Raw genomic sequence first — 18,955 nt, 5'->3', positions numbered from 1 at the left:
TGACGATTGTCACCGTTTCTTTGCTGGTTTTTCAACATTCTTTAAAATGGCTAAAACAAAAGAGTTTTCGGTAGAAACGAAAGGTATTATCATTGGACTTCATAAGGCTGGAAAGACTAACCGTCAAATTTTGACGGATTTGGGAATTCCAAGGCGGACTGTCGATTATAATGTTAGGAAATTCACCAGAAGAGGGACTATTGGCAACAAACCTCGATCGGGAAGGCCAAAGGCAACAAGTTCAAAGGAGGATTTAAATATTATAATTACAAGCAAACGCAATAGACGCCTTACCTCCCCTGAAATCACAGCAAAAATTAACAAAGAGCGTAAAAAAGCGGTCAGTGTTTCGACAGTAAAACGGCGACTTTATAATGCTGGTCTTAAAGGACGTTTAGAAGGTTGTTAGTAAGAAGAAAAGACTTAAGTGGGCCCAATCACACAACGAATGGACTATTGACGACTGGAAGAAAGTTCTCTGGAGTGACGAGTCGAAATTCGAGGTTTTTGGAACGAAGAGGCGAGTTTTTGTTCGCCGTTATGCCAATGAAAGGGTCGCTGAGAACTGTACGGTGGCCTCAGTTAAACACGGTGGTGGTTCAGTGATGGTGTGGGGTTGTTTCGCAGGATCTGCAGTAGGCGATCTAATTAGAATAGAGGGAATTTTTCGAAAAGAGGGTTACAAAACAATTTTAAGTGAAAATGTACTTCCTTCTGGTACTCGAATATTTGGGGAAAACTTCATCTTTCAACATGACAATGACCCCAAGCACACGTCGAAATTGTGCAAACAATATTTAGGTCAATTACAAAGGCCACATCTTCTGAAAGGTAAGGTATGGCCCCCACCATCACCGGACCTCAATCCTATCAAATTACTGTGGGATGAACTGGATAGACAAGTGCGAAAATCATGCCCCACATCAAAAGAAGACTTGTGGAGGATCATCCAAGAAGAGTGGCACAAGATACCTCAGGAAACTCTGGACAAATTAATTATAAGACTACCAAAACTCTGTGAAGCTGTTATTAAAAATCGAGGCGGACATGTAAATGAATCCAAAATTTGATTTTCTTTAATTTAATTATAATTGAAAAATGTATTGTTTATATTCATTTTGTTATAAATAAACCGTTTCATAAGAATAACTGATGGGTTTATTATTTTTAGTTATAACTTTAAAACAGTCATATGTGGGCAAATACTTTTCAGCGGTAGTGTATCCTTAAATCGCCAATGTTAGCAACATTGACCCAACGTCACTTTTTGACAGTAGTGACAATGCTCGTAAGCTTGAAAGCTCCCCGTCACATATGGTCATGAAGGGTAAAGAAAGCCAAACCTTCTTTGAATTTCATAATTTTTTGTTTTATTTTTTGAACTGAATATTATGTTTTATTATAAATGTTATCTTTTGGAATAAACTGTAAATTGAGATAGATTTACTCGACTTATACACGCGGATCATTTATAGTCATTAGCCCCCGACCGCAAGTCACTTTTTGACAATAATGACATTGACAGCTGTCAAAAGAAAATAACTGGATTTGTTTTTTTTAATTTTGGCGTTGTTTTTAATTTTCAGACTGAATACCGACTTTGTTCGGCCTGTGGGGACCCCATAAGTGACAAATTTCTCCTTGAAGTATCCGGAAGGACGTGGCACGCGCGTTGTTTACGCTGCTGCGTCTGTCAGTTACAGCTTGACCGGCAACCATCTTGTTTTATACGGGATAGGGCGATTTATTGTAAAGCTGACTACGCCAAGTAAGTACTACACATTAAAAATATGTGAAAAAAAAAGAAAAAAAAGGGTGATTCAATATTTATTAATAATATTTAATTCATATTTTATTGATTTTCTTATAGCTTGAAAGTGAGGTTGTCTTGAAGCTTGTTAAATTTTAACCTTGTCAATTTCAACCCAATTGGAAACGATGAAAATAAGTAGGTCACTTAGGAGAGCTGTTCCGCAACCAACAAACTATTCTTAAATTCTTCGGGTATATCAATCTCTTCCGCGCTAATTCTTCCGATAAAAGCAGAAAAACAATAACCCGACCGCTGCCATTTAATCAAATCCCACAATCGCAAATAGTACCCAGAAAAAATGATCGATCACTCTATCGCGTACGGGTCGTACCGTCGTCATACCAAAACGGTCTCTCACGCGTAGATGGCGCTGCCATTGTTCTTGTGAACAAACAGAGAATGGAGAAAAAAATTATCCCGGAGGTCTTGGCGGCTTATCAAAGGAACCGCCACCATCGTGTTCCGCTACGTCATCGCTATCTGCAACAACAACAAATATCAAGATCCGACGTTATGATATCGAGAACCCTTTGTTTTAGCTAAATATTTTGTAGGTATGTTGACGGTACCTCTTGTCATGTTCATGTATATGACACATCAAATTTTCTTATTTCTGTATGAAGGAAGTGGAGTGTTTATTGCAGTATTGGACTATAGAAGCATGACTATTCTCTGCTATCTCTAGTTGACATTTACAGTTAGTTTTGTACTTCTTTCAAATTTCACTTATCGCTAGTTCTAGATATAAATGTCGTTTAATGATGTGACGTCACGTTGATGATATTGTTGGGTCTCAGCATCTTTTTCTTATTACCAAGGGAAACCTGTATCAATAAACCTAAAAGAGGGAGGCAGATATAAACAATCGAAAAAAAATCTTGAATAATCTATGGAAGATGATGTGGTCAAATGTCATTGCGTTGTCTCCGAGGGATGACAAATGGAATCACAGAAACGCAGTGTCATAGTGGAACAATACCTTCACATATATGCGAGAGAGTATGTATAGATACAAAGATATACCAATATGTGTGTGGTAAAATAGGTATTTTTTTTAACATTTATAAAAATAATTTATAGTATTTTGTTACTTAAAGTAAAACAGCTGTTTTTATGGGGAAAATTAATTAAGTGAAACTGACGTTGATGTAATTCAATTTTAAAATGATGATGGGTAATTTCATGGCGAATTAAAATTTGATATAAAGTACAATATTTCTAAATCGTGTACTTTTGTCTAATAAATGAATGTTACTGTTCAATAAATCAATTCCGGATTTATTTCAAGTCAATAGGTGTAGTAACAAAAATCAATAGACTCTTTATTTGGCAAATGGCTTTTAATTATCTAACCTGACTTTGTCTTCTTGTGAGAGTATTTGTGAAAATCATTCGCGAAGAGATGTTGTTGAACGTTTTTTGGACCATTCCTTAATAATACTCATAACTTATCTTACTTAATTGAACCCTGTCAATGGTCATTGTAACATATGATACGTCTAAGATAAACAAAATATCAAAGGAGGCTCTTAAAATTCCATATTTAATGTCAGTGCAGCCAAACTTATTTTATGGTGGCAAGCTGTAATATGTTCATTGACTCTAGTTTAAATTTAAAGCTTATTTGTAGGATTCTTGCTAGAATTTTTTGATAATGACATTTTTGTACTATTCCTACATAATACTCTTAACTTATCTCAACTCATATAAGCCTGTCAGCTGTCAACGTGACAAACCATACGTCAAATTTAGATAGAGTAAAAGAGGAGGATCGTAAAATCGGATATTAAATGTCAAAAAAGATAAAATTTCTTTTTATGGTGACAAATTCTCTATTTTGATTTTCATTGACTTTAAAGCTTATTTGTAGGACAGTTCTTTAATGAATAATGAATTAAACAAATGCAAAATATTGACATTTTTATACTATTCCTACATAAAACTCATACATGCCTGTCAGTTGTCAACGTGACAGACCTAACGTCAAACTTAGACAAAGTAAGAAGGGAGGCTCGTAAAATCGGATATTCAATATCTTTATATGGTAACAAATTCTCTATTTTGATTATCATTTACTTTAGACTTTTCCTACAAGTAAGAGGGTTCTTGCTTAAATTTAGTGTGAAAATGCCAATAATGACATTTTTGGACTATTCCTATATAATACTTATAATTGGTCTCAACTCGTAAATGCATGTCAGCTGTCAATGTGACAGGCAATACATTAACTATCAAAACGTTCGTTCAAATTAGGTATTTTTATTCGATAAATAGGTTTTTCGTTATTTTTAATTTCAATATTCAAACTATAGATATTAAACGTCAATGAAGTCAAAATTTACTTTGATGGTGACAAATGCTCTATATTGATTTTCATTAATTTAGTTTAAATTTAAAGATTATTGGTAAAGTGTTGCTTGAATTCATTGTAAAAATACCAATAACGACATTCGACATTCTTGTACAATTTTATATAAAACTCATGACTCATCATTTGTCTCAACTTATACATACCTGTCAGCTGTCAACATGACAGACAATGTGTCAAACTTCAACAAAGTAATTGAGGAGGCCACTAAAATCGTATATTAAATGTTAATGAAGCCAAAATTTACTTTTATGGTGACAAATGCTCTATTTTGATTTAAATTAAGATTAGTTTAAATTAAAAGCTTATTTGTGGAACGTTTCTTTCTTAAATTCATTGTAAAAATGCCAATAATGACATTTATGAATACTCATAATTTGTCGTAGCTCATAAATGCCTGTCAGTTGTCAACATGACCAATAATACGTCAAACATAGGCAAAGGAAAAAAGGAGGCCTGTAAAATTGTATTTTATAATGCCAAAATTTGCGTTTATGGTGACAAATGCTTTATTTTGATTTTAATTGACTAAAATTTAAAGCTTATTTAAGAAACGTTTCTTGCACGAATTCATTTTAAAAAAGCTAATAATGATATTTTTGTACGATTCCCTTAAATCATAAATGTCAGTTGTCGACATGATAAGACGATTCGTCAAATATAGACAACGTAAGCGAGGAAACTCGTAAAATCGTATTTTATGGAGCCAATATTTACTTTTATGGTAACAAATGAATTTTTTGCGCTCTTGTTATATTTTAGGTGTCAATATGACACGCAGTGCGTTAAATAGTGATTTAACCTACTACTACTGGATTTTTCTACAATTTTGATATAATACTCATAATTTGTCTTAACTCATCAATGCCTGTGCGTTGTCAACATGATAGAAAATACGTCAAACTGAGACAAAGTAAGAAAGGACGCCTGTAAAATCGTATATTAAACGTCAATGATGCCAAAACTTAATTTTATGGGGACAAATGCTGATATGGGGACAACATTTTGATTTTCATTGAATTTAGTTCAAATTTAAAGATTATTTATAGGACGTTCTTGCTGAACATTATTTTAGAATATAAACCAAAAATGGAATTTTTGTACGATTCCTTCATAATATTCATAGTTTATCTTAATTCATACAGTGAGGGACAAAAGTATTGGCACACCATAATTTTATAAAGTAATTTATTAATGTTTACTATATTTATGTAACCCAATAATAACTATCTAACTAAAAACATTTAAAAGATTTAGTACAATAATAATAATGAAAAATAAAAAAGATTTCCTTAAGCATAACGAGAGCATAACAAAAAAATAAAAATTACATTCTACTTAAAATGGACATAACTATTGGCACACCAAATAAAAATAAAATTTAATCCCAGTTGTAATATTTTGTAGGACCTCCTTTTCTTTTTATAATATGAGTGAGTCTCCTTTTCATTGAATGGACCATCTTTTGAGTATAAGAGGGCTCAAAACTATTCCATTCTTGCAGCAAAACACGTTTAAGCTCTTCCTTACAGGAAATATGGTGTTTCCTTATTCATTTTCCTAGCTTACTCTAAAGATTTTCGATCGGGTTGACATCTGGAGATTGAGGAGGTGTATTTAAAGTATGAGGGACATTAAACGCAATCCACTGCTTGACTATATAGGCTGTATGTTTCGGATCGTTGTCCTGTTGAAAGTAATAATCATTTGCCAAATTAAGTTTTTCCGCATTAGCTCTTAAGTTTTTTTTTAGAATATTTAAATATACATTTTTGTCCATCATACCATTTATAAAAACCAGCTTTCCGACCCCTCCCGATGACATACAGCCCCACACTAGTACACTACCACCACCATGTTTCACAGTCTTATGCAGATTTTGTGCATCTAATTCACAATTGGGCTTCCTCCATATAGTCACTTTCCCATCTGAATGAAAAATGTTGAATTTACTTTCATCAGAGAATATTACTTTGTCCCAAAATATATTATCTTGATGAGAGTGTGCATTCGCAAATTCAAGACGCTTTTTTTGGTTAACCTTATTAATAAATGGTTTATTCCGAGCTACTCTGGCACTATATCCAGCCCTATGAAGAACTCTTCGTACTGTTTTTGAGCTCACGTTAATGCTATCTTCTTCTGTCAATATAGCCGCAATTTCAGAAGCGCTAGTTCGAGGATTTTGCTTAATTTTATTCACAATTTTTCTTTCTTGCCTCTCCGTTAACTTTGGCGGACGTCCAGTTCTAGGCTTATTTTTGAAATTTTCTGCAGTTTCAAACCTTTTTAAGACACTACGCACAGCAAATCGACTTTTCTTCACAATTTGGGCAATCGCTGAATACGATTTACCCTCTTTTCGCTGCTGTACAATTATTTTTCGCTCGGATTCCGTCGTTTCTTGGCCTTTGCAACTTAAAATAAGCACTAAACCTAAAGAAATATTTTACTTCATATAAATATTCTGTTAAAGAATGTAAAAAAACTGCTTCAAAATTCTCACATACAAGGCACCTATTTTTAAACACTTTGTAAACATGTGTGCCAATACTTTTGTCCATGGGATTTTTGATAAAATTTTAATATGGGTTCTTTTGTAAAGCCTTTATTTATTAAATTTGTATTAAATATTAAGAAACGAATGCTCTTGGGTATACACTTTAAATTAGAAAATATTTAAATGTAATAGGTCTAGTAGCTTAAGAGGACAGATACGAATTTTAATAAAAATCAATATGTGCCAATACTTTGATAAAATATGCCAATATGGACATTTTTTCAAGATTCTTATATAATATTCATACCTTGTCTTCACTCATAAATGCCTGGCAACTGTCAATATGACAGACAATACGCCAAACATTAACAAAGTAAAAGAGAAAACAGAGGAGACTAATGATGTATCTGATGATGATGACGTCAAATGCTGTATTAAACGTCAGGGATGCCAACATTTATTTTTAAAGTGACAATTACGTAGAACTAAGAACTACGTGAAAATTTAAAAATTACGATCAGAGAGGAACGCATATGCTTACCGACTTCAAAGCATTCACCTTTTATACGTAGTTTTAATTTATTATGCGCATTTAAATTAATTCTAAAATAAGAGATATAAACCAGTCATCGCGACACACCGAATACCGAAAAAAAGCAAAACAATTAAACGTCTACAAGGCGATAAATCCCGGGGTTCTCCTCCGGTACCTCCATGCCTACGCAATCGCGCGTTGTATCTTTTAATGAGAGGCCTAATTTAGTAATTTTTATTCTAAAGAGACTGGGGGCTACAAGACCAACCGGCCACCGGTTACAGCGATCTTCAATTTCGGGTAACAGTATCAGAAGCCGGTGGCGAGTCTTAAAATATGCCTTCCAATTAACGCGCAAAGTGGGTGTTTTTAATTGGACGATGGTTATGTTCGGCTTTTGTCTGTTTTTTTTTCGTCCCTTTTGGATTCGCGTATGCGGTGTTAGATTGCGAGCGTGATCAATCTTCTTTTATTGCGAAAACATGTAATCCAAGGTAAAGACCTTAACACTTTCTTATCAATACCCGCATTGTGTTTCACTTAAAAAAAAAACAAACAATAACTGAAGAACATTAAAGAAAAAACTATTTACTATTTTTTTTAGAATAACCTACACACACTCGATATTGTTGAATATGTCAGTGGTGCCACTCGAATCCATCATCAATCTTCGCGATGGTGCCACTTTCAAGGTAAAAATTGTACTATACGCTTCATTTGACCTTCTTTTCATGTGTGTTCCCATGGCTGTTCAAATATTAAAAACTATCATTTATTATCTGCTAGTTGGGATTTTTGATGGGACCTGTCAAAATTTTCGATGGGAATCGCCTTGATTGTTTTATATTAGGTCTTCCTTATTAGCTAACATGGTAATGCGGATTACCATTAGGCGAACAAGTTTTAAAAAGAGCCTATATTAAATTAATTAATTTTCATATCTGAAGGGTACAGGGAAAAAACCAGATATGTCATTTCTTTTCACATTAGAGTAAATTGAATTTTAATGTTCAAAACCAATTATTTTTATTTCTAAAACGAATATAAACATGTAGTTTACATAAAACAGAGGTTAATATTATTATAAAGTATTATGACTATGGTTTTTTGGTTTAGAAAAACTAAATACGGCTTTATTGCAAAAAAATCACTCAGGGTTTTGCAGGAACAAAAGCAGCAATGTCACCTGAAACCGACAAAAACCAGCTGCTTTTATTTTTGAAATAAAAAAGAAGATTTAATTTTTTGGAATTTTTAATGTTTATTTATCAATATATTATTATAAAGTAAGTTAGAGATGAGCCAGGTTTTGAAAAAGTGTCACGGCTTTTGTACTGCAAAACCTCATGAGGCTCATTAGGTCGTTAAACTTAGCCTTTGTAATTGGTAACGAACCTGTAAAAAAATTACAAAAATTAATACATCTCATTTTTATTTAAAACTTTCTTTTAACTTACCGTCGTATACTGGAACGGGCAGCAAAAATTCTCCGCATCTTAAAGCTTAATTTCGGTCAAAGCGTTTTCGTATTAATCCAGACAAAACTAGTCCAATGTATGTTGAACGGTAGTAGATAAGGCGGCTATTATCAGATGATGCCACTAGTTCCTTCAAAATCTGGATTTTAAATGAACATTTTTGTAAATATATTGTGTCTAAAAATGATTTCCAATCCAGTATTATATTTTCTGACACACTCACTACAACAAACGGCGATGGTTTGGAGCGGGAATGCCTAATGACTTCTTCGAACTCTTCCGGGACCTCAAAGGGGCTCTTCAAATCCCACAATCCTAGATTTTTGTCACATTCCAAATAGGAGTGTCCTTTTATAGGGACGGTGATTTTTATTTCATTCAGATTATGAATTTTGTTGTTTACTACAAAATGAATAAATCGAAAAATGGTAAAGTTTTTATTTTGTCCTCCGACAAAGTCACAGAAGATTTTGGCTTGCCTTTACCTTGAATAAAACTCCTAAGCCTTTCTTTTATGCAACTCGTTCATAACGGTTAATTCTCTAATTTCATCAGTATCAGTCAAACTTTTAAGCTTAATTTGAAATTTATCACACGTTGCGCATGTGTCACTTCTAGGGTATCCAAAAGTAATATTGAATTCTTTATTAAAGATTGTTCTGTACGTTTTATATGAGACTTTAGCATTTAGATGCTTTTCCTTAAAGAGGTTAAACATCTTTTTGATTGTAAGTTCTTCTGGTAAATAGGTCTTTTTTGTATCTTTTAGACCATAGTGGCTCTGACGACCCTTAAAACTTTTGATGTGGTCCCATACCAAACCTTTTGTTAAGTCGTCCAGCTTCCTATGAGTTGCACTATGCTTTCCACGTCTATCCTTGGGAGCTGTTCGTTAGGCATTATTCTCGTTTTGACGAGGTCTTCTATGCTGGACAGGTAAGACTGTAATTAAACCAGCTAAATAATAATTTTACTCATCGTGACAGCTTAGAGCATTAAAATGTCTGCTTTTTGCGCCTCATTAAGTACCTCAAAGCACTTTAATCTTGAGCAATTACAAGGCTGTCCAGCTTCATGAGTGGATAACTTTAACATTTTAGAGACCTCTGACATCCGACCGGTTTTTTTTCTTTTTTTTTGAAGGCATAATTTTATTCTTAACGGATCCCTCCGAATCACTATTAGCCATAATAGTTTATTATTAATCACACAGACAAACAACAAGTCACACTTTTGCGGTTACAATAATACTGGCACGTTTTTTAAAAATGAATATTGCATCAGCCGGTTTGTTTACATGCCATCGCTGGTTTTTTCCCTGGACGTTTGGACTAAGCTGGTTTTTATTCGGTACGCTATATTTTAGATACTAATTTACGCAAGACTACGGTGGTTGTTTCCCGGTTTTAGTACTCTAAAATAAGCGTCTTCATTCGAAGAATTCAATGGCGCCTCTACCGAGATTTTCAATAAAAAGTGACATATCTGGTTTTTTCCCTGTACCCTTCATCTGTTCTATCATAATAAGAGTAGTATTCCCAGGCCAGTCTTTCATACCTCAAACCCCTCAAGACCCTTGTTTTTGTGTGTCTGAACCAGTGACGCCAGTGGTTCAGCTTAGGAATAATAATAAATTAGTTTATTTACAACAACTAGAACATCGTTAAAAAGTCATTAACTTTAATAGAATTCTTAAAAAAATAATTTAACAATAATCACAGAAATAGCAATATAGTACTTTTACGTGGTAACTTATTACAAAAGATAACCTAGTTTATATAAGAAAAATAACTATTTTGTGCTTTAGTCTATAGATACAAGTCAGTTAGATATTGATTTAGAGTAATTCGGTTATTTATATATCTCTTTTCGGGGTATGTGTTAATATATACATTTTCATTTATATAAAAAAATCATAGTTTTAGATCTGCACTTCTTCAGTTTTATCACCCTATATATTATTTATTTAATTGTTAAAAGTTTCTTGCCTATCTCCTGTACTCAGTTTCTAACATGCATTTTCATTTTTTTAAATTTAATTTATCTTTAATATTTTTGGGTTATACATTTTGGCAATGTAATACTCACAGTATCGCTTGCCAAATAGCTTTTGTACTTCGCGGTACTATATTGCATTTTCACTTTGAGCTCGAGTTGCATAGGTATGACTTACATTACAACAGAGATATTGTTCCTTTGTGCTGGTTTTTAAGCAATTTTGAAGTATATAACTAAAGTAAATCAAATATACCAGTAAAACTGAAAAGCCTATTAAAAGGAAATAGTGACAGTTCCTCATTCAACCCCATCCACTAAGTCCATAGGCTAAGTGCGGTTGTACTAAAGTAAAATATAGTGCCTTTAAATTCAAAAATTCTTTAACGCATTTAAATTTAGACAATAAACAGATCCCTTTTTTAAATGTTTGCTTAATGTAGTCCCCAAATATTTTATAGTGTCTGCTAATGGTACTAAAATGTCTGAATATTATATTTTAAATGGTCCCATTTTTGGCTTGCATAAGATCTAAATATCAAAGACTTTGTTTTGGATGCGTTCAAAGAGAGTTTCTTTTTTTTTGAAACCAGTGTACAATATTTCTAAAAGCTTTTTCATCCGTAATTTTTCCCATCAATCACCAGAGTAAAATATGGAAGTATTATTCGCATAACTGATTATACGTCCCGAAACCTACTACTTTTCAATAAATCGTTGACATATACCGGGTGTCTTAAAATTTACGCCCCTGCTTTTGGGATTATATACAGGAGGCTATTAATGGGGACTATGATTTTCCCCTACCAATCCCCACATCCTCTCTTACCAGAAACTCACTCAGTTTTATTAGCTAAGGCATATTATTACACAAATCAGTTTTATTAACTAAGGCATATTATGGCATATTAAAGCCTTGATGAATTTTTTAATACTTATACCTTTTAACCTGTTCTCTATCACCATTTTCGTAGTTTGTAATATCTTTTGTTTTGTTCTATTTTTGTTTAACTTTCTCCAACTTCTGTTTTTGGCAGCAGTTCTAGTTATTTTTAAGCTTGTTTTTATATTTTTTGATAATGTGTTTTTAAAAATTTTATAGTTTTTATTTCATTGGTTCTTCTATGAATTTTTAATTTTTTTGTTTTTAATATGCTTGTACACAAGATTTTGTCTAACGTAATATAGCACATTTTCATTGTTTCTTTCATAGAACTTTTATTAACTAAATTAAAACAGGATGTCAACAGGAATTAAAATATTATGGTCTCGGGGATGCTTCTCTATGATTCTTTAAAAGTTACCTTAATAACAGAAAACAAACTGTGGTATCCAATGCTTAAACTCTAAAGTTACAATAATTAATCAAGGTGTCCTTCAGGATAGTGTGCTAAGTCCTCTTCTGTTTTGCAAATATGCAGCAGATTTTTCTCAGTTTCATCAACATTTTAAGAGCCATCAATTTGCGGTTAACAGTTATACAGAAAAGTTTTGGAAAACTTTGATTATTGTAAAGGGTGTTTAAGTGTGAATATTGTAAAGTGAAATAAAACTATAAAAAAAAAATTTATTGACATGGTATTGGTTTTATTTAAAAGATATTGTTATGCCATTAGTGCTTAAAAATGATTTCGGGCATATGAACGCCACGGCTGGTTCGAATGTAGCGTAATCGGTCCAATTTTCAACCACTTTTTCAAGCATCTGGGGCCGTATCTCGGCAATAACGCGGCGAATGTTTGCTTCCAAGTGATCCAACGTCTGTGGTTTATCTTTGAAGACATGTGACTTCACATATCCCCAAAGAAAGTAATCCAGGGGTGTGAGATCACACGATCGTGGAGGCCAGTTCACAGGTGCATTGCGTGAAATTATGCGATCATGGAATGTTTCCCGCAATAAATTGATAGTGTCACGCGCTGTGTAGCATGTTGCACCATCTTGTTGAAACCAAAACTCTGCCACATCAAGTCGGTTCAACTGAGGAACAAAAAAGTCGGCAATCATGGCTCTATAACGTTCTCCATTGACTGTAACATTCTGGTCTTTATCATCTTTAAAAAAATATGGGCCAATGATTCCTCCTGACCATAAAGCGCACCAAACTGTGACTTTTAATGGATATAAGGGCGTCTCAACAAAAGCTTCTGGATTTTCTGCACTTCAAATTCGGCAATTTTGCTTATTGACGAAGCCGTTCAACCAAAAATGAGCCTCATCGCTGAACAAAATTTTGGATTGAAAAAATGGGTCAAGCTGAATACTGTTGGTCACGCGGTTTCAGTTCTTGCACAAGTTGAATCTTGTAAGCTCGCAAGCCAAGATCTTGCCGCAAAATCTTCCACAAAGTGGATGGGCACATCCCCAATTGTTGTGCACGATGGCGAATCGACTCATTCGGGTTCTCTTCAACACTATGCTCCACAGCAGCAATAACTTCTTCTGTGCGCACTGTATGGCGTCTTTGTGGATGCGTATTATCAACTAGAGTATGCGTGGTACGAAAACGATCCATGGTTTTTCGAATAACTTGCTCGGATGGCCGATTATGTCGACCGTAAAATGGACGCAGCGCACGGTAAGTTTCGCGAATTGAACTATGATTTTCAAAATATATTTGCACAATTTGAAAGCGTTGTTCTGGAGTAAGTCTATTCATTGTGAAATGGCAAACTGTACTGACTACGAATACACCACCAACTGTCAAATTGACAATCACCAGAAACAGTTTTGACAACTTAAAATCCAAACCTCTAAAAAAAACACCCTTTATATGCAAAGAAGCCTTTGAGACCTAGTTGTAAGGTCGTTTGTGTGACTGATTAATACTATCCCATTTGAATTACTGTAGTATTGTTTATATGCCTTGTTTAACTCAGCATAATCTTTCGTCTTTGCAGAAAATTTATTCATATAAAGAAAAAAGTTTGATTATATATAAGAATCCAGCTGGGTTACTATAAGAGAAAGATACCAATTACATATTGTGTGTTTGGTCTTTAAAGTCAGACAAACTTATTTCCCAAAGTACCATTACTGGAAACTTAACACTGTTTCTGATTTCCATGCTGCGGGGTCGGTTGGGTTTCGTCATACTGGTCGGTACTGTATACCAAGACACAACAATGAATTCTTTAAAAGATGTTTCAGCTGTTCAGCAACTCATGCATTTAATTAGCATATCATCTTCATTACTTTCCGTAGAAAGACTAGGGATTTCTTACTATCCTTCCGTATCAGTTAATCGATAATAGTATTAGTAAAGTTAATTCAGTGACTATTGGATTATATTTTATAATTGTTTTAAATGCGTATAACCTACATTGTATTAAACTTAAGTCATTATCATTGCATTAAGCAACTTGTATGTATAATATATTAGGGTGGTTGTATGAGTAGCTTCATTTGGATACCGCCATACCATTTGTCTTCTTGAGCTTTATACTATACTTATATGTTTTAGGTGGAACTGTAAAATGTACTATCGTATTTCCGAAGGGGTTGGAAATAATCAAGTTGCTTGTTACTATACGACTGACTTTTATTACGTTCAAATCAACCAAATCATATACAGCAACGTTTGCAATAATTAAGTAGATAACAATAATGGGGTTCCTAATAGGTTCAAATAAGTTTATAGTTATATAAATAATTTAAAGGTAAGCATTTTTCATATTGCACCACATCTTCCCCTTTTCGAAAGAATAGAATTTATCTCAAGAATGAATTCTATTCAAAAGAAACAGGCCTGGCCAGGTTTTAGGAAGATGTAATATGACTAAAGCATCTATAGCTACCAAAAAACTAATAATCCTGTATAAATTTATAAATAACCTTAATGAAAATATAACTAAAAATAATCCATAATAAAATATAACCCATAATAAAAAAGAATGTATATACAATTTAAAACCTATATGCTAAAACTTATAACTTGAAAGTATATACGTATGCATAAAAATGTAGGTTTATTTATTTGTTTATTGCGCAAAATTAAATTTTTCAATCCGATTTTTATGTACAGTGAATTCTTTTCCTTTATCATTTTTAATGACACAGTTTACGTCTTCCGCTTTAATTACCTCGAAAGGACCTTGAAACCAAGGATCAAGTTTGGTTCTATTTTCATTTTTTAATATAACCAAGTCTCCCGGATTTACATTGAGATTTTGAGAGTGCATATCATACCTAGCTTTACGGTTTCGTTTTGCTTTCATCATAAATTCTCTAGCCCTTTGATGTGAAATCTGTAATCTATGCCTAACCTCCTGATAATACGCGTCAATATTATACCAAGGGTCAATTTTATGTGTAAGTTCGTCGGGAAGATCACATTGCCTACCAAATACTAGTTCAAAACGAGTGTAATCGTGGTAAACTCCCGGAGTTGTATTGTAACAGAATGCATAAAATTTAATCCATTTATCCCAATCTGTAAGCGCGTCATTAATGTAAGATCTAAGGTATTCGTTTAGTACACGATGATTTCTTTCGCATCCACCCATACTTTCGTGGTGATATGCTGCTGAAAATTTATGCTCGATTTTTAGGACACTCGACAGCTCTTTCAAAACTTCATTTCGATATTCGGTTCCCAAATTACTTCTTATTTCTTTCATTGGGCCAAATATTAAAATAAAGTTTTCGACAATTGCTTTTGCGACTGTAAGAGCTTCTGTGTTTTGGATTGGTACAAGGACTACATACTTCGTAAGTTCACATTGCATAGTGACAGCGTAAGCATTATTATTTTCCATCCTCAAAAATGGGCCAATTGTATCTATAGAAACAATATCAAATGGTTGTTGCGGAGTTGGCGTAATCACCATGGGTTCAACGTGCTTAATTTTACTTTTGTTATTTGTATTAACTTGGCATTTTTTGCATTTCATAACATATGCTGCAATGTCTCGCGACATATTTTTCTATCGGTACTTTGACCTAAGTTTTTTCAAAAGTCTCTTTTGGCCGCAATGTCCTCCTGTTAATGGATCATCGTGATATTGCTGAATTAATTTCTGTTTTTCTTCATTGCTAGTAATTTTTTCTGGTTCCCTGTATAAATATATAGTTACACTTTCTAGGAAATCTTGTCCAATTAATTTAAAATCATTTATCGTATACGTTTTAAATATTTCGTCATTTATCTTTAACTTCACTTTTTCGATTTTATTTTCACTAGCTAATTTCTGAAGCTGAGACAATATTTTCCCTAAGGAAAAATTGCCATTGACGAAAAATATTTTAGTTTCAGCGCTGAACTTTTTCTTTCCAAATTTTTCCATGATTATTCTAAAATAATCTGGCTTAATTATAAATTTTATACTAGGTACTGTAAATAAGTCGTAGTTGTCATTAGTCTGCAAAATTTTAGGGACTGAGTTTTGTTGATGTTGATGCGTGTTTTTGTTATTTTTATCTAGTGGGTGGTGTTTTTTAGCCATAGATCTAGTAGTAACGGCCAAAATTTGGGCAGATTTCGAGTTAATATTCTTTAAATCTTCCACCGATATTCTAGATAGGGCGTCTGCTAAAACATTTTCTTTACCCTTAATGTATTCGATTTCGAAATCGTACTCCTCTAGATCTAATCGCATTCTTGTTAATTTAGAAGAAGAATTTTTCATGGAAAATAAATAAACTAGAGGCTTATGGTCTGTTTTGACTAGAATTTTTTTTCCGTATAGGTACGGTCTAAAATAGTTTATTCCCCAGTGTATGGTAGCTAGTTCTTTCTCGATTGTCGGTTTGTTGATTTCTCCTTTCGTAAATCCTTTAGATGCAAACGCAATTGGTAATTCTTGACCTTGAAAATTTTGAGATAAAACTGCACCGCACGCTTCTTTTGATGCATCTGTCGTTAATACAAAAGGTTTATCAAAATCTGGGTACTGAAGAATTTGTGGTTGAATGAGTAATTCTTTTAGTTTTTCAAATGCACTTTGGCAGTCTTCGGTCCATAAATTTATTTTTTATTTTTTACTATACATTGCACACATTGCACCACAGAACCAAGAATTAGTACATACTTTTACAACGTTACATAACATAATTTTTTTCACATATAGAGAGCGCATATTCTAAACATTCTTTTAAATAAAAATACATTGCAGTAATAATCCATCCTTGTTCCAGAAGTTTCGGCGCCAAATGTTCAATTTGTCTACGCGGTATCTCGAGTAGCGATTGGGTAAGAAAAGCACGTGACCACGTGTACCATTTGGCGTGTTTCGCATGTGCGGCATGTCACCGTCAACTGTCCACTGGTGAAGAGTTCGCCCTCCACGAAGACCGAGTCTTATGTAAAGCTCACTATTTGGAAACCCTCGACGGAGGCACAACCAGCTCTGATGGTAAGAAGAGGTCATTGATAAATAGTGGAAGACGGAGATTTTCAATTGTGGCACGTCATTATGTTGCTTTCAGACGGCTGCGACGCGGACGGATACCACAAAAACAAGGCGAAACGAGTGAGAACAACCTTCACCGAGGAGCAGTTGCAGGTTTTGCAGGCGAATTTTCAGCTGGATTCGAATCCGGACGGACAGGATTTAGAGAGGATCGCCCAGATTACCGGGTTGAGCAAACGGGTCACGCAGGTTTGGTTCCAGAACTCTCGGGCCCGACAGAAAAAACATATGCACACGGGAAAGGCGAAGAGTCAACGTAAGTTTTCGACATAGAAATGTTCATCTAGGAGTTTAATTTCATGATTATTGCAGTTCACAATGGTAGTCGAGAGGAGAACGGATTTGGGAGGCATATAAACTTACATTTAACTTACTCGTTCCAACAACAGAATAAGAACAGCATCTTCTCTCAACCTGGTGAGTAGATAACCCATGATGAAAAAATTGTAAATTTTAACCCTAATTCTAATATTATGCAAATTAATGTCCGATAAATCAACAAGAAAAAATAAGTCACGCTCGGACATTTTAATCGGATTATAATATTCTTGTTTTGGAGTGTGAAAAAATGTTAACACTTTTACCTGGCCCGTGATTTATTGGGATTTATTAATCTCGTTTTAATTTTATTCCTTTCAGATTCCTCTTTGGATGATTTGTCGCAGGAGTCCGCTCTACACTGCATGCAGTCCGAGGTGTAGACGTTATTTAAAAAAAAAACTGTGAATATAAAAACTTGTTTTTTTTTGTATAAAATACATTCTTTTGTTTAATCAGTTTTTGTATATTATATATGTGGCTAAATACTAAGATTATAGCTCTCCAAGATGTTGAAAAAGTTATGTAACTATTTATTGTTTAGAAATATATTATATCAAATTGTAAGTCTGTTGTATTCCTTAATATCTTGACTTGTCAGTTGCCTGTTAGCAGGATTAATGAGAAAAACTTCAAAAGTATGTGATTTTCAAACGTAAGTCAATAATATCTCAATAAGAATGCACGGCTAATTCAAATGGAAAACGCTTTAAAACTTAAAGCACAATAGACATTTGATAAATGATTAAAAATCAATTCACTATTAAATGGTTTTTTAAGACAATAAAAGGTTCTAATAACTTTCGTTTGATCTACTCTCACTTTTTTTTATCAAAACATATTTAAAGTATAAACTGCTGCTACATATGGAAGACACTATAAAAGCCAAAAGGCACATTACAAGGGGTGTCAATAGACGTTTGGTAAATGGTTGAGATATTAACCGAACTCATCAATTGAATTGTATGAATGTCAGGTTATTTTTTTTTAACTTAGTAAAAAAAAAGTCTACTTTACTATTTTATCTATTCTTAGATGAAAATGTAAAATACTCCAAGTACACCCTACTCTTTCAAATGCAAAACGCCATATAAGCCAAGAAGCACATTAAAAGGGGTGCCAACAGACTTTTGCTAAGTGAATGGCATATCGACCATTAAACTTATCCCTACTGATCGACATTGGTCAAAATCAGAAAATCTAATGGATGCTTTTCCTTGAACTACTTTAGTGAGTAATTATATTGCTTTTGTGCTTCGTTCTCTGGATTACTTTCACTATGTAGTATCGCCTTGAGTAACTCGCTGCAGCACACGTTTAAACAAGTTCAATCTGTCCCTGGTCGCACGACCACGTAGGTGTACTAGAGCGACTTCTGACTATAACCTCATAAAGTTTTATGTGCTCGTCGCATTTTCATGTGCTCCGCGTCATTCTTCACCCAGCAAACACGTGGTTGTTCTCGTCCTTACCTCTCCTACGGATTCCTTTCCTTGATCACTTTCTACCTCTTGCCGTTAGTACAACGTGCATTTCAG

General features: G+C 33.8%; 1 protein-coding gene across 2 annotated transcripts in view; it reads left to right on the top strand.

Annotated features, from left to right (window-relative positions):
• Positions 1–17,875, top strand: part of LOC126739283 (LIM/homeobox protein Awh) — a 98,883-nt gene extending 81,008 nt beyond the window's left edge. Inside the window, exons 2-6 of one of the 2 annotated variants that reach the window (XM_050444904.1) lie at positions 1,587–1,768; positions 16,828–17,042; positions 17,116–17,355; positions 17,412–17,516; positions 17,739–17,875. In XM_050444904.1, the coding sequence (XP_050300861.1) occupies positions 1,587–1,768; positions 16,828–17,042; positions 17,116–17,355; positions 17,412–17,516; positions 17,739–17,800 (804 nt within the window). In that variant the 3' untranslated portion in view covers positions 17,801–17,875. Of the gene's footprint in view, positions 1–1,586; positions 1,769–16,824; positions 17,043–17,115; positions 17,356–17,411; positions 17,517–17,738 lie in introns of both variants that reach the window. The other variant, XM_050444902.1, reaches the window with a different exon arrangement.
• Positions 17,876–18,955: the final 1,080 nt, after the last annotated feature.

This window comes from Anthonomus grandis, chromosome 8 (genome assembly GCF_022605725.1).
Source record: "Anthonomus grandis grandis chromosome 8, icAntGran1.3, whole genome shotgun sequence".
Lineage (NCBI taxonomy): Eukaryota > Metazoa > Arthropoda > Insecta > Coleoptera > Curculionidae > Anthonomus > Anthonomus grandis.
This window is presented reverse-complemented; position numbering and strand designations above follow the sequence as displayed.